Source organism: Rutidosis leptorrhynchoides, chromosome 3 (genome assembly GCF_046630445.1).
Source record: "Rutidosis leptorrhynchoides isolate AG116_Rl617_1_P2 chromosome 3, CSIRO_AGI_Rlap_v1, whole genome shotgun sequence".
NCBI lineage: Eukaryota > Viridiplantae > Streptophyta > Magnoliopsida > Asterales > Asteraceae > Rutidosis > Rutidosis leptorrhynchoides.
Window position 1 is genome coordinate 111,332,176 of NC_092335.1, and position 16,706 is coordinate 111,348,881.

A 16,706-nucleotide genomic window follows, 5' to 3' on the forward strand; every position below is an offset into this window, starting at 1 on the left:
TATACATACGTGTTATATCTTTTCGTTTCATTGGTTAATCTATTTTGTTTCTTAAGAATGAAGATGGAAGATGAATACGGAACGGAAGGGTCTACTAATGAAAAGAAGAACGAATTAGCGGTAATGGTTGAAGCCGCGATTGAACAATGTGTCTCGGGTGTCGCCAACGGAGTTGGCCAAGTAGTCAAAGAGTCAATCGAAGGACGGGTAACCGAAATGGTCTGAGACCAAGTGACGAAGGTCGTAAGGGAAGAGTTTGAGAAGAGGTTTCCTAAACCTCGAGGTAGGGGTGACGAAGAAGTACATGCAAGGCTAGAGCCACATGGTACTTCGGGTAAAAGGAAAAGAGGTACGCCTGAAGGCGTAGACTATGTGAAAAAGAAGAACAAGGGAAGTTACACATCTAGATGTTTCAATTGTGGTGTTAGGGGCCACAAGATATGGGAGTGCACGTTGCCGAGAAACGAAAACAGAATGTGCTACCATTGCCATAAAGAGGGACACCGAAGGTCGGAGTGTCCCGAGTTGCTCAATGATCAAGGTAGAAGTGTAAATGAGGCGTCTAGTAGCATGAGGAAGGTAGTAACGGGCTCCGGTGGGTCTAAGTGTTACAATTGTGGGCAACGGGGACATAAGTCTCGCGATTGTCCGTCGGGCAAAACTGTATGTTTTTATTGTTGGAAGGAAGGGCACCAAAGGTCTGAGTGTCCCGATTTAGCTAGTAATCAGACTAGGAGGTTTGGAGGTTGGGTGCTTACGTGTTTTAAGTGTGGAGGACGAGGCCATTTGGCACGGGATTGTACGGGTACACCTTTGAGCACGATCAAGTGCTTTGCTTGCCAGAAGAAGGGACATCGAAAGTCAGAGTGTTCGGAAGCGTTTGCCGATCGGGTTAAGAGGTTAGAGCGCGAGTATTCGATGGGTGGTGAAGCACCGAGCGATGTTGTTTCAGGTACCTTCACTTCTCGATGCAAATATGCCTTACTATTATTGATGTTGTGTGCCAATGTATTCGGTTATGAAATTGAGACCTAAATCTCATTACCAAACCTAATAAGTTTTAAGCGAACGTATATTTTAACCGTACCCTTACGGGCGCGGGGCTAGTGATAAGATGACAGCGCACTAGGGTAGCGTTTGAGTCATTGACTCATGTGAATGCGACTTGAGGGGCGAATGCATTAGTGTAAATACGTGGTATTGTTACGGGTAGCATTCCTAACGGAATTACCATACGTTGGAGTTGGGATCGTCGACCGCAGGGCGTAAGACTTGGTGCAACCAAGCATTCCTTAATGTTTGGGAAATGTTTTCTACTAAGCCATGGAGACGGGCTTTGGTTTTGGATGTTAGGGCGTGTTCGTCTTCGTGTGGAAAATTGATGAGCAATAGCAATGGGATTATTGCAAGTGCAAGGTTGTGTATATCGTGGTAAACTCTACGTTTAAAGAGTTTAAGGTTAGGTTAAATTCCTTCGTATGCTCGGGGTTGGAGCAAGGTTTTGGTGACGTGCGTATTAAGAGATGCAAGACGGGTGAACCTCGTCTCTCTTATAGGAATTACGATAATGCGATTTGGCGAATTAGTTGTTAGGTTAGTGGTCACTCTTTCTGCGAACGCGAATATGTGTTTATCGTCGGGATTTATTGTTAAGGATGAATTCGCAAGAATTCGAGAACTATGACCAATGAGGACATCGATGGTGTATGTGGATAAGTGGACCTCCCACGGGATGTTATTATTCCACGATGTGGTTACGGAACAGAGTCCTAAGTGGGGGAGTTGTACCCTCGCACGAAGGTGTTCTATTGTATTGTTACTTTGGGTGACGCTTTTATGGATACAAAGCTAGTGTTGAAACCTACATTGATCGACGGTGGTAAAAGTACAATTTGGAATAAATTGTGCTTATGGTTTTGGGTTCAAATTACCACCAAGGTGGTAATGTGGAAAATCTCCTTGGGAGATAATTGATGTATTCGACGAGTAAGGTAAGGTCCCTCGGTTAAGGGATGTGCGTACCGGATTCTCTTCTAGGGGATTATTGTTGCGCCTATGCGCAATATGGGTTGTTTTTGGCTCGATTGTGTTAGCCGTTTGGTTACCTTGGAAATGGCATAATGGGACTTTGAGAAAGGGCACGGTGCCTCATTATCGTATACTTTGAGTGATAGTTACACAATAGCCATTATTGTGTATTACGAGATGGTTACATGTAAGTATTTATTTGGGGTTATCTCTAGGTTGACCGCGTTTGACTAGTAATAGGTGATGAGTGATATCCGGGAGGATTAGCTCTTCGTTAACCACTCTTGGTTGTGGTTGGTGGTGAGCGGTTTTCGGAAAGAACCGTTACTCGTAGGTTTATGATGTTAATTGCCCGTGTAAATTGTGCACTTAGCCGTTTTGTGCACATGGTGGTGAGTAATAGTCGTTTTCGACATCAGCGGTTTTTGGTCGCTTGCTTACGATCTTACGATAGCTGTGTACTAGTCGTGGTTGCGCGCTACTAAGAATGTTGAGTAATAAGTGTTATCCGTAAGGATTTTCTTTTGTCCGGTCTTCATCGTTTGGGTCGTTGACCTTGGGTTGAGAATTTTGGTTGTTTTTAGCATTGTACTAGGTAAGAGTACGCTAAGGGGTACGTGACGGTTGAGTTCGGTTGTTTTTGGCATTGGTATCTCGGTACGAGGTCGGTTGAGTTTTTCCTGAAGAAAGGGATTTTGACAAATCACGAGTGACGAATCAATTTTGGTGATGACTCTTAGGGGAGGATTGCATAGAAGAGTGGAAAGGGTACGTGGCGTTCTCGCGTATCCTGAGTTCTCGTTATAGACTTCGGGTGTGGTGTGTATTGCACGTTACGGAATGCGTGCAAATGTGTATTTAGTTCTTGGGTCAATCTTTGGGTTAATGCGTGTTGTGATGGAAATCGGATCGTAACGTTTGTTGAGTACCATAGAGCGTGGTTCCGGGCGGTTAAGTGACGTGGATCACGGGGACGTGATCGATTCTAAGTGGGGGAGAGTTGTAAGACCCGTGTATTCCTTGTATATATGTAAATATAAATGATTCGGAAGTTGGGGTTTTGTTTTACAATTTAAAAAGGGGAAACTGTTACTGTCCAGGTACCTGCGCGCCGCGCAGATGAGGAGCGCGCCGCGCATAATCGAGCTGCCAGATTCCTTGTTCTATTTAATTTAAAGCGAGGGCAAATTGGTAAATTCACCTATAACCCGAATTTATTACCTAGATCAGTTGGTTGGGAACTCATTTACTCCCACTACACCAACCTTATCTTCTCCCATTCACTCTAGAGAGAGAGAGTTGATTGTTGAGAGAGGAAGCTCATTTTGAAGGAGAAGGAGTTCGTTTCGGGTTTAATCGCAAGCTTTAAAGTTGTTCATCTCGTCATTTGCTACATTTTGATAGTTGTGGTATGCCTTAACTTCCATTTCTTGTTTTGATTTTGTGTATGGGTTAGGGTTTGTGTTGAAGATGAACACTAAGACCCATTTCTAGGTAAATTGGGTGTTTTGGGTAAATTGGGTCATGTAGACTCAATAATGGGTTAGCTAGGGTTTTAAAAGTGTTAATTGATGTTAAGAAACCCTAATTGGCTAATAATTGGTTAGAACACTTGCTTGATGTATAAATGGGTGCTATTTGGGTATAGATGACCCAAAATGAGTGTATTGACTTTTATTAGGTCAAATGGGTCAAAATGGACCAATGTTGGTTAATGTTAGTGTTTTGTGTTGGAACCTAGTGATTAAATGGGTATGAAGGCCTTGAGTGCCAAGTGTTAGGGTTTTTGGTAAAGTTGACCCAATTTTAGGGTTAAGTATTAAAATGGGTCAAGATGGGTAATGTTGACCTAGTTTGGGTTAAATTGGTAAAAGATGACCCAAAGGGTGTTAACCTAGGGTTTATTCATGTGTTTGAGGTTTTGTAAGTGTTGAATCGAGTTGCTAGTCATTAGCACTCTTATAAATGATGAAAAACTTGAAAATGGGTCAAATGAGTCAAGGTTGACCTAATGGGGTGAAATGGGCATGAAATACCCTAAGTTTATGCTAGTTGAAGTTAATAGACTTTAATTCACTAGCTTTATTGATGTTAGTTGAGTCTTGGCCATTTATGGGCGGTTTTGGTATAGTCGAGCTATTTAATGCATATTGGGTCATTAAATGCTCAAGTGTAAGTATTGTGGTTAATTCCACTAGTTGCGTAATTGAATGTGTACTTATGTATTAGGTACGATTGCTTTGAAGATCGAAAGTGCATAATCATCATCTTGGCGTTAAGGTGAGTGGAATAATTATGCGTGTACGTATATAATGTATTTATTTGTGTGTACGAATGTGGAATTGTCGCGGTGTTTAAGACACCACATTCTAGGTAACGAGTAGTATTGTCGCGGTGTTTAAGACACTACTCATAGTATGTTTGACGAGTGGTATTGTCGCGGTGTTTAAGACACTACTCATTGTTTAATTGACATGTGGTATTGTCGCGGTGTTTAAGACACCACATTGTCATGGGAGTGGAATTGTCGCGGTGTTTAAGACACCACTCATTGTATTGAATGAAGTGTGGATTCGTCGCGGTGTTTAAGACGCCACATTGTCGTAAGGGTGAGTTAGTCGCGGTGTTCAAGACATCACCCGGGGGATTAGTGATTACGCGGTGTGTAAGTAACACTAGTGGATGTTATGAACTCCAACGGTCTTGTAAGTACCGTTTCCCTTGTTCGAATTGGTTAACCAAGGTTGCGTGAATTATGTATTGAATGTATTTAATTATGAATCGTATGCTATTGTATTATTAGCTACTCGTGGATTTGCGGTTTATGGTATATGCATAATATTGTTGTATGATTGTCGAAATGTTAAACCGAGTATGATGTTGTGTAAGTGATGCAAGTAGGTAGATTATATATGTATATGTATAATTATTTTGCTCACTAAGCTTTTCTTACCCTCTCGTTGTTTACCTTTTTATAGGTTCGTGTGTGGATAAGGGTAAGGGCATTACCTTGGATTGAGTTTCCCGCTTTGATGATTAGGAAGCGCTTTTGGTTTATGGCTTGGAGTTTGACCGAGGCTTGGGTAGTTTAACCCCAAACACCATGCTCATTGTGTCGTTTGGCAATTAAACTTTTTGTGGTCGAAACTCTTATTTGTATTTTACACTTAGTGGTATTTTGGGCACGTGTGGGCCCCACTTTGTAAAACTCGCTCAAACCTTAGTTATGTGCTAGTTTTACATATATTAATGTACGGTTAAAAGCGTTTTGGCTAAATGTGTCGGGAAGTCGCTCATCTTTTTCACATTAAAGGCAACCGGCAACAACCAGCTTTTGCGCGGCGCGCAAGCCGGGGCGCGCGGCGCGCAAACAGTCTGCCAGCAAAATTTTTTTTTTAGCTAAAATTTACAATGGTTTTTGTCGCGTATTGGTTTGGGATGTTACACAAGGTTATAATAAGGTTAGTCTGACTGAAAAGTCAAAGTTGACTTGCTGGAGCTGTGACAAAACTGGCTATTTTGAATAGGAGTCGCAAAGTTATTTTTGCTAATAAATACCAAAGAATCTGACGCGGATACGTTGTTTAAACTTTTACTTTGGTTTCAAGAGTTTTTCGGGTACATAACTGTGGGTAACATGTGGTTGGATCATCTCGATTGCTCATCATTCGAAGTGTCTTCAGAAATTTTCGAAGGGTTTGAACATAGATTGTAATCGTTAACATACATTTGATGTTCTAACACAGTTTTGAAGTCAAAATATAGCTTGTGAAAGATGTAAGGATCTAAGAGTGATGATTTTGGTCATATTTCAAGTTGAATTTTGAGATTTCAAAATCAGAATATGTAATTAAATTTTGAATGAGTATGGTTGTTTTGATTTCTATATAAGAATGTATATTGTTGTGAAAGTAGGGAGTATAATGGATGATTTGCTGAATCAGATTCGAAGAATGTAACATATTAATTGTGAATTTATATATCTCTCGGGTATTACCTACCCGTTAAAAAAAATTTCACAATTAATATTTTGTACAAAAGAATTTTATTACAGTCTTTATGAAAATATATATATGTATATTTTCTTCAGATGTAACATAGATTTAATGAGTTAATGTTAAATTAAACTCATTTGATTTACGGTTGAAACTAGAATTGAATAATCCCTAAAGGCTTTAAAAAATACATAACTTTTACACAGTATTTCTTTAATGACATTGAAATTATGAATCAATACTTCGTTATTTGTTGATGTATGATGTTCGGTTCGTGGAATTCTTGTGAATTTCGCAAAGTACGAATGATGTTATCTGAAAAGTTTCGGGTACATCGATGATGAAAGTGTAAAATCAAATATATACTTGATTTATTATGAATTGGAATTTGTTGAATTGCGACAGAGATTGTAGTTAACGCTGGTTAAGTTGCGGCCGAAGGACGTACATTTTTGCATATTTGTAATATGAATTAACCGAGTAGTTAAGATTCACACACAATAGCTTAGCACGGAAAGATTTATTTCAAAATATATATATATATATATATTATATATATATATATATATATATATATATATATATATATATATATATATATATATATATATATATATATATATATATATAATATACATATAATTTCTTCAGAGGGAATAAGTTAATTCTTCATAACTCGTTGATACAATATACACGTTATTGATTCGTAATGATGTCCACAGTGATTCTTGAACTGACGGAGTTTGTGATGTTATCGGTGTTGTGGATTCGGATGTTGACTGTACTGACGATGCTGGTAACGCTGACGGTACTGTTGATGCTGTTGGTAAAGCAAGTTTAGCTTGTTAATCACACACCATTTTTGTCAGGGTTTCTACTCTTCCTTCTATCATTTTGGTTCGCTTAACTGATTTATGGTTAGGGCTAGATTAGATAATCTCTAAGACTTTAGAGATTACATAATCGCCGCGGAATGTTTCTCCAATGAAGTTATGAATTAATACTTCGTCAGTTATTGTTGTTGGTACTCCTTGGTATCTATGGTGCGTATGACGTTGATGCTCGTGGGACAGATTGTGAAGTTGAGGTTTACGACGCGGTTGTGGTTGGAGGTGGTAATGGTACTGTTGGCGTTGATGATGGTGGTACTGTTATGCTGCTGATGCTGCTGCTGGTGTTTGTAATCTCTGCACCATATTCTCCAGAGCCACTACCCGAGCGCGAAGCTCGTTGACTTCTTCTATTACACCGGGGTGATTGTCGGTTCGGACGAGCGGATAAATAAAATCTAAAATTTGATGTAATATATAATCGTGACGAGATACTCTGGAAATGAGCGAGAAAATGGTGTTTCGGACAGGTTCGCCGGTAAGTGCTTCAGGTTCTTTGTCAAGAGGGCAATGTGGTGGATGGAAGGGATCACCTTCTTCTTGTCTCCAATGATTGAGGAGGCTACGAACCCATTCCCAATTCATCCAGAATAGGTGATGACTGATTGGTTGATCTATTCCGGTCACACTACTTTCGGAGCTTGAATAGGATTCCATTTCGGAATCTGAGTGACTTGAGCTGATGACGAATTCCATTTCGTACGATTGGATAAAGGATTTTTTTTTCTCGATATGAAATGATTTTGGCTAACGGATGGTATATATATATATATATATATATATATATATATATATATATATAGAGAGAGAGAGAGAGAGAGAGAGAGAGAGAGAGATCAAAAGATTTCGTAGATTACGGAGGACTTTGCGGGATATGTCAGGCAAAGTTTAAAGTAACAGATACGATAAGATATGATTTAGCAGATATGCTAAGATATGAATTTTTGTCTATACACTATTCATGCAATCAATGCAGCAAGACGTGTCTTAGACTAAAAATGATAAGCAAGTAATTTCCTGAGGATGATAAGTAGTTAATTTTCGACACAAAATGATAAGCAAAACTTTTGACATGCAGACACGGTCGAAGTCCAGACTCACTAATGCATCCTATCGACTTATCAGTTAGACACACTAATGCAGACCTGGTTCGCTAAGACCACCGCTCTGATACCAACTGAAAGGACCCGTTCATATACATTATAAACGATTCACAATAGTTGATTACATTGCGAGGTATTTGACCTCTATAAGATACATTTTACAAACATTGCATTCATTTTTAAAAGACAAACTTTCTTTACATCGAAAATTGACAGGCATGCATACCATTTCATAATATCCACTATCCAACTATAAATTGATTTAATAATAATCTTTGATGAACTCAATGACTCGAATGCAACGTTCTTCGAAATATGCTATAAAAGACTCCAAGTAATATCTTTAAAATGAGCAAATGCACAGCGGAAGATTTCTTTAACACCTGAGAATAAACATGCTTTAAAGTGTCAACCAAAAGGTTGGTGAGTTCATTAGTTTATCATAATCATTTATTTCCATCATTTTAATAGACCACAAGAATTTCATTTCCAGTTCTCATAAATATACGTCCCATGCATAGAGACAAAAAAAAATCATTCATATGGTGAACACCTGGTAACCGACATTAACTAGATACATATAAGAATATCCCCTATCATTCCGGGATCCTCCTTCGGACATGATATAAATTTCGAAGTACTAAAGCATCCGGTACTTTGGATGGGGTTTGTTAGGCCCAATAGATCTATCTTTAGGATTCGCGTCAATTAGGGTGTCTGTTCCCTAATTCTTAGATTACCAGACTTTAATAAAAAGGGGCATATTCGATTTCGATAATTCAACCATAGAATGTAGTTTCAATTACTTGTGTCTATTTCGTTAAACATTTATAAAAGCGCATGTATTCTCAGTCCCAAAAATATAAAGGGTAAAAAGGCAAATGAAACTCACCATACTGTATTTCGTAGTAAAAATACATATAACGTCATTGAACAAGTGCAAGGTTGGCCTCGGATTCACGAACCTAAATTAATTATATATATTTATGTGTTGGTCAATATTTGTCTAACAAATTAGGTCAAGTCATAGTGTACCACAATCCTAATGCTCGAGACTAATATGCAAAAGTCAACAAAATTAAATTTGACTCAAAATAATTTCCAAAAATCTATACATGATTAATATATAGTTTAAATATCTTCGTTTTATATTTTTAAATATTTTTAAAAGATTTATTAGAGTAAATAATATAATTTATTTATTAATAAATAAAATTTTATATTAAATTTATATAATAAAATATACTTTTATATATATTAAGTTAAAATTTATAGGGTTCATTTAATATCATAAAGATAATATGATAGGTATTATTAAAGTAAGTTATTACACGTAGTAAAATATGTTTGTATCACATATTTATTTGATAAAATAATATCTATAATAATAGTAAGTAAAAGTTGTATTATTTTGTAATAATAATTATTATTATAAAAATATCAATATTTTTAATTACTAAGATGACATTATGATAAAACGATAATTCTAATTATGATAACTTTAATATTTACGATAATTTTTAATATTATCTTTAAAATAATAATTCTATTTAAAATAATAATAATAATGATATTTTATAGTAACAATGACATTTCTATTAAAATGATAATTTTTGTTAAAATGATAGTTTTAATAATAACGATACTTTTAATAATAATAGTAATGATAAAAATAATAAGAACGATAATTTTATCTAAATCAATATCTTATAATATTTTAATTTCATCATGATACTCTTACTCATTATTTCCTAATCATTTCGTTTAATAGCTTTTAATCGTCTTTTATATAGTGTTCATAATAATGATAATAATAGTAATCAAAATAATTAGGTGTTACAAATATTTGTTTTAATTACACTAATATTAATAATGATAGTTACAATAACATTATTAACGATAATACTAATAATTATCTTAATGATAATATAGTAATAATAATAATAACAATAACAATAACCATTTTTAAATAATGATATATATATTAATAATGATAATAATAATAATAATACCAATAATAATAATAATAATAATAATAATAATAATAATAATAATAATTGGATAATAATAATAATAATAATAATACTAATTATAACTTTAACGATAATAACGATAGTACTAATAAAAAAATAACAATTTTTAATGATAAATCCATTTTATTGATAAAGATAATAATAATGATAATAATAAGATAAAACTAGAACGACGATAAAAACGACGATAATAATAATCATCTTTAATAAAAATATCAAAAATTTAATTGATTATAACTTCTAATCCGTTCATCGAAACCATTCGATATCTAAAGGAAAAGTTCTTAATTTTTCGCTAGCTTTCCAAGGACATGCATATCTTATACCTTATCTCAACCGCAAGTGTAACTAATTCAAGATTCAACTTAACCTGTCTAAGGGCAATATCAAAAGTACAAGCATGCATAATCCTAAATACCCGAGCACTAGTCAGGGATACATTATTAGTATGTAAAAGTTAAATTATGAGTACTCACGTATCAATATTGAGATTCAATATTGCAGGAAAGGTACGTAGACGCAACGGAAATGATAAACACTATATTGACCTTACGAGCATACCCATGAACCATACTCAATCACCTCCATAGCTATAACCCATAATTTCCTTAATCCTATCATACTCGAAAAACAATTTCGAAATCACTCGGACAGCACTCCGTCGTAATATTTTATGTATACTAATAATATCTTGAAATAATACGGAGTAAATATATATATGTAAATCGATTGAGAGAGTTTATAGAAAAATATTTTCAAGTTTCTATGAAATAATGAAACCTATTGAATTCTATTTATAATAGATTTTTGAATTATTAAAGTGACTTATTAAAGTATGAATTATTAAAGTATGAATTATTAAAGTGAATTATTAAAGTATGAATTATTAAAGTGAATTATTAAAGTATGAATTATTAAAGTGAATTATTAAAGTTAAAGTAAAGTAAAAATAAAGTAAAGGTAAAGTTTAAGTATATTAAAAGTATAAAACTATGTACGTATAATACGCGTATAAATATATATAATATTAATTTAAATCGTTATATATATTTAATAAAATAAAATATAAATATCTTTATCTTTATCATACTAGTTAAGTAATGAGTTGTCAAAAGTGGTTCTAGATATTTATAAAAGTTATATACGTTTTAATAATAAAGTTCTTTTTAAACTAAAAACGTTTTTGTACGTTTGAAACTAAATAGATCAATCGAGTCTTTATGAGATTCAATCTTCCACTATCCTTTGTCTAGTTCTCAATAATTGACAAATTGTTCTTATTTATAAATCACTTTACCATTTTTCGAATATTGTTAAAATGGAAAGATTTCTCAAATCAACGTGGGCCTTTCAGCAGAGACTTGTAATCATAATTCAATATATCTGATAATTCAATCATTTGATCTTATCTTCTAATTCCATTGATAAATATTTTGAAACAGATACAATCATATAAAGTATTTAATCTAATATTTTGTTTACGTTTCAAGTTATAATATATATACGCATATACATATATAATCATATTCGTTTAATGGTTCATGAATCGTTGGAACTTGGTCGAGGTTGAATGAATGTATGAACATAGTTTAAAATTCTTGAAATTTAATTTAACAAATATTGCTTATCGTGTCTGAAACATATAAAGATTAAAGTTTAAATTTGGTTGGAAATTTCCGGGTTGTCACATATGAACTCTTAATGTGTGTGTGTGTGTATATATATATATATATATATATATATATATATATATACCAGTGGCGATTCTAGGATGAAATTTCATTGGGGTCCCAAAAAAAAATTTTAAGGCTAAAAATATTTAAAAGGTACTTTAGTGGTTGTTTATCTCTAAAAAAAAAATAACATAAGTCCTAAAAATATATGGGGTCCTATAGTTAAATTTAGTGGTGTCCTATACAATTTAAAGAGTGGATGGTAAAAAAAATTTCTAAAGTAGTGGGGTCATAGGACCCCACACCCCTTCATGTAGAATCGCCATTGATACACACACACATTAAGAGTTCATACATGTACCATGAAATGAAATAAGACAAAGACATACATATACACTAGGAGTTCATATATATATATATATATATATATATATATATATATATATATATATATATATATATATATATATATATAGACACACACACACACACACACACACACATATTTTATTCGCTATGTTTTACCTTGGAACCATTTTCGCCCTCTCGGTAGTATAATTCAAGATTCGCCACTAATTATTATAGGACATAATTGTTGAGATAGTTCGTTTAGTTTGTACCAAAAGTCTTCCAAAACGCTCCCTAGTTTATTGTGCTCATATCTTTTTCATTTTGAATTATTACATAAACTTTTGCGTTACCATCTTCCTTATCTTTTTTCCTTTAATTTCTTGAAACTTTATTCTTCATCTATTCCTGAAGAACCCTTTTCCCTTGCAGAAACCCTAACACCAACACCGCCGCACGACCTTCGACATCTCGCCGGAGGTCCACCTTTCCCTTTTTTTCGTCCGCTTTTCCTGCTCATCGCAGGCGGCGAGCATCTTATGGTGCTCTGTGACGTTTTACGACGGACGGCCAATTTTTTGGTTCGTCATCCTCTTGTTTTTGCCGGTAAATCTGAGAGTCGGAATTTCTCCAGCGTTTTTGCAATATTTATATGCCGAATTTTCTATATTTTGTTTTCACAAAAATGGTGATTTTGTTGATCGATCTATCTCTTTCGTCGCGAGATTCGGTTCAGAGTGGATCCCGCGTTGTTGCTGCCTCAACAACTAGTTGTTAAGCGCCAATAAATTAGTTTGTCGGGACTTTCTCTCGGTTGTTTATCCTTCTTTCGTAGGTTGAATTTCAACGGGCTAGGGTTCCAAGCGGATTGTTCAAGGTTTCCTTGGTGTTGTTGGCTGACGTGGGGTTTTCTCGTTCTCTGGTTGCGGTCGTGATGGGCGTTCTTGGATTTCCCGGCGGACGATTTTATGATTGGTTTCGGTGCTGGGTTGTGGGTGGCTCTCTGGGCGTAGAACGTGGTCCGCATTGCTGGCTACGACTTGAGATTAGATTGGAAACTTTTTTGGATTTGGTTATCGAGCAGATTGTTACTCTTTTTGCAATCATCAGATATTTCCCTGTTATATCCAAATACTAATATTTATTTATCAGTTAATTTCATTTAGATGTCAAATCAGACGGTGAAAATCTTCCATACCCAACCCCATACCCGCAAGTAAACGACGAAAATATTATCCAGCTAGGGTTCTAGCAAAACGACCCATTTTAGGGTTTTAAAAAGTTCCATAATCATTGCTAATTATCGTCCCTCAACTTCAATGGCAACAAACCCTGCAAAACGTATTCTCCGTGTTTATTCATCTTCACGATTCGATCTTTCAAAGGTAAGATATTTTTCATATTACAATCAAATTTATTCATTACCCACTGAACCCCATAATCGTTCAACACAAACCCACCAATCTTTTTGCTTTAATCACCCTAATTTAACCCAATTGAATAAGCCCTCCCTTTTAGGTTTACACTCTAGGGTTCCTAATCTTAATAAAAAATTATATTGTACCCATGGTGATGATAATAATAATAATAATATTGAAGATGATAAAACTAGTGATCATGTATCTGAATCAAAAAGCCATGGACTTGCACATGTTGGAGCCGTTGATCCTGTAGAACTTTATCGTAGGCTTAAAGATGGACCGAATTCAAGAAAAATAGAGTTAGAAGAGTTGGATGAACTTAAAGAAATTTTTGGGTGTTTTAGCAGATCTGGATGGGCTTCAAATCAAGCTCTAGCTATATACATTGGTGCTTCTTTTTTCCCAACTGCTGCTCATAAATTTCAAAACTTTGTCTTTAAAAATTGCGGTCGTGATATCGTCGATCACTTGTTGTCATTGGGTCCCGGTATAGAAGCCGAGCGGTTTCTTTTTCCTATATTTGTCGAATTCTGTTTAGAACAGTTCCCTGATGAGATTAAGAAATTTAGGGCTATGATTTCGTCTGCAGACTTAACAAAACCCGAGACATGGTTCCCGTTTGCTAGGGCCATTAAGCGTAAGATTGTATATCATTGTGGCCCAACTAATAGTGGTAAGACTTATAATGCTTTGCAAAGATTTATGGAAGCAAAAAAGGGTATTTATTGCAGTCCTCTTCGGCTTTTGGCTATGGAAGTTTTTGATAAGGTTAACTCGTTAGGTGTGTATTGTAGTTTACTTACGGGTCAAGAAAAAAAGTATGTTCCTTTCGGGAATCATACTGCTTGCACAGTTGAAATGGTTTCTACAGATGAGTTGTATGAAGTGGCTGTTATTGATGAAATTCAAATGATGTCAGATTTGTACAGAGGGTACGCGTGGACGCGCGCTTTGCTCGGTTTGCAAGCTGACGAGATACATTTATGTGGGGACCCAAGTGTGTTAGGTATCGTTAGAAAAATTTGTCAAGAAACGGGCGATGAGTTGATCGAAAATCATTATGAAAGATTTAAACCTTTAGTGGTTGAATCCAAGACTTTACTAGGAGACATTAGAAAGGTTCGTGCGGGTGATTGTGTTGTTGTGTTTTCGAGACTAGATATATACGAAGTTAAAAGAGCTATCGAAATGCACACGAATCATAAATGTTGTGTTATTTACGGTGCATTGCCACCCGAGACTCGTAGGCACCAAGCTAATTTGTTTAACGAACAAGATAATGAGTATGACATTTTGGTTGCAAGTGATGCAGTTGGAATGGGGTTGAATCTCAATATAAGACGGATTGTTTTTTATAGTCTTTCAAAGTACGATGGTGATAAAATATTGCCCGTACCCGCATCACAAGTGAAGCAAATAGCGGGTCGGGCGGGTCGTAGAGGTAGTATTTACCCCGACGGGCTTGCAACCACCTTACATTTAAAAGATTTGGATTACTTAATTGAATGCTTACAGAAACCGTTCGATGATGTAACCAAAGTTGGTTTGTTCCCGTTTTACGAGCAAGTTGAATTATTTGCTAGTAAAATTGCAGACGTTACTTTCTCCCAATTACTTCAAAAATTCGGTGAAAATTGTCGTTTAGACGGGTCATACTTTTTGTGCAAACATGATCACATAAAAAAAATTGCTAATATGTTGGAGAAAGTAGCAGGATTATCTCTCGAAGACCGTTTTAAGTTTTGTTTTGCTCCGGTTAATATTAGGGACCCAAAAGCGATGTATCATTTATTAAAATTTGCTCAATTGTATTCTGAAAACGTACCTGTTAATCTATATATGGGTATGCCAAAATGTTCTGCTCGAAATGATACCGAGTTGTTAGATCTTGAGACAAAACATCAAGTTGTGTCTATGTATTTATGGTTGTCGAATCATTTTAAGGAAGAAATGTTTCCTTATGTTAAAAAAGCCGAAGCGATGTCAACTGATATTGCAGAGTTATTAGGTCAATCGCTTATTAAAGCGAGTTGGAAACCTGAATCGAGAAATCAAAGGAAAAAGTCAAACGATAAGGAGGATGGTTTTGATAGACCAAGATCTTTGGTTAAGTTGCAAGAAAAGTAAGTTTTTTTTGTTTGCATTTTTTTACACAGTGATTGTTGGTTTTTTCCATTATTTTTCTGTTTTCGTCATTTTAATGTTGTGTACTTTTTTCTGTCTTCATCATTTTATTGCAGGAAGAGGCAAGAAAAGAGTTTACATGATCTAGAGAAGGTAACTGTCTAAGATTATTATGGTGTACTTTGGTCTTTAGCTTTAGCAAAAGCTTAAACTTATTTATATTTGGAAGAGCTGAGTTTATGTGTACTTTTTTTTTCCGGGAAAAAAAAACAAATACTCATATAGAAACATAGAAACGAGGTAGTTTTCCTTTCGTTTTTCAAAGGAAGACGTCCTTAACAGGGTATACAAAAGGATATGGGGAAATGAGGAAGCTAGCACCTAGAAAGCAACCATCTAGACAAAAAGTATTTATAAACGAGCCTCCCTAACATTCCGAAAAAGTACAAACAAACTAATCAAACGAACACCGATAATAAGATGAAAATACAAAGGAAAAAAAAGACGGACGAGAACTATCAACCTCTAGGACCCGTCCTTTTCAATTTTCCATTAACCGTCTCTTTCAAAGAATTCTTTCCGGACCGATTCTCAATCTTGTAAGATAACACCTTAGTGGATCCATCACCCGACGCGCTCTCCCCGGCTAAACGTGTCATCATATCATCGAATGTCGCGAAAGCCTCCATGGACATATTTCCTCTCCCGATTGTCGATAAGTTGTCTTCTTTGCCGTCTTGAGGATCCATAAACAAAGATTGAATTGCGTCCATGTAATCCATGTCGTCAATGTTGTCTTTAAGCTTATAATAACCCGAAGTGGAAGCCTCGTTCCCCTTCTTTCTTGACCTTGGGTTAGGTTAGCATCACTAAGTAGATATCTAGGAACATCTCTATTCATAACATACCACGCTTTACAAATACCATCACACGAGAGAAACTCGCAATCGCAATAATTCGATTCAACCTTTCTTTTTGCCAACAATTCTTCATTCTTTTTTTTTTTTCCCTTCTTCAATCGATCCAATCTAATCGCAAACGTGTAATCATCATTTGGCACCGGCACATCAATGACACCAACATTAACTTTA

At 35.3% G+C, this 16,706-nt stretch overlaps 1 protein-coding gene across 1 annotated transcript; it reads left to right on the forward strand.

Annotated features, from left to right (window-relative positions):
• The first annotated feature begins 13,326 nt into the window (after window positions 1-13,326).
• On the forward strand, window positions 13,327-15,867 carry LOC139896659 (DExH-box ATP-dependent RNA helicase DExH18, mitochondrial-like). Its single transcript, XM_071879305.1, has 2 exons — window positions 13,327-15,614; window positions 15,732-15,867. The coding sequence occupies exons 1-2, from the start codon at window positions 13,390-13,392 to the stop codon at window positions 15,778-15,780; spliced, it is 2,274 nt and encodes a 757-aa protein (XP_071735406.1). The 5' UTR covers window positions 13,327-13,389; the 3' UTR covers window positions 15,781-15,867.
• The last annotated feature ends 839 nt before the right edge of the window (window positions 15,868-16,706 follow it).

Excerpts from the sequence above, each read along its gene's own strand:
- LOC139896659 (XM_071879305.1), top strand. The coding sequence starts at position 13,390 with ATGGCAACAAACCCTGCAAAACGTATTCTCCGTGTTTATTCATCTTCA. Across the intron at positions 15,615-15,731 it reads TTGGTTAAGTTGCAAGAAAA|GAAGAGGCAAGAAAAGAGTT; the intron begins GTAAGTTTTTTT and ends ATTTTATTGCAG.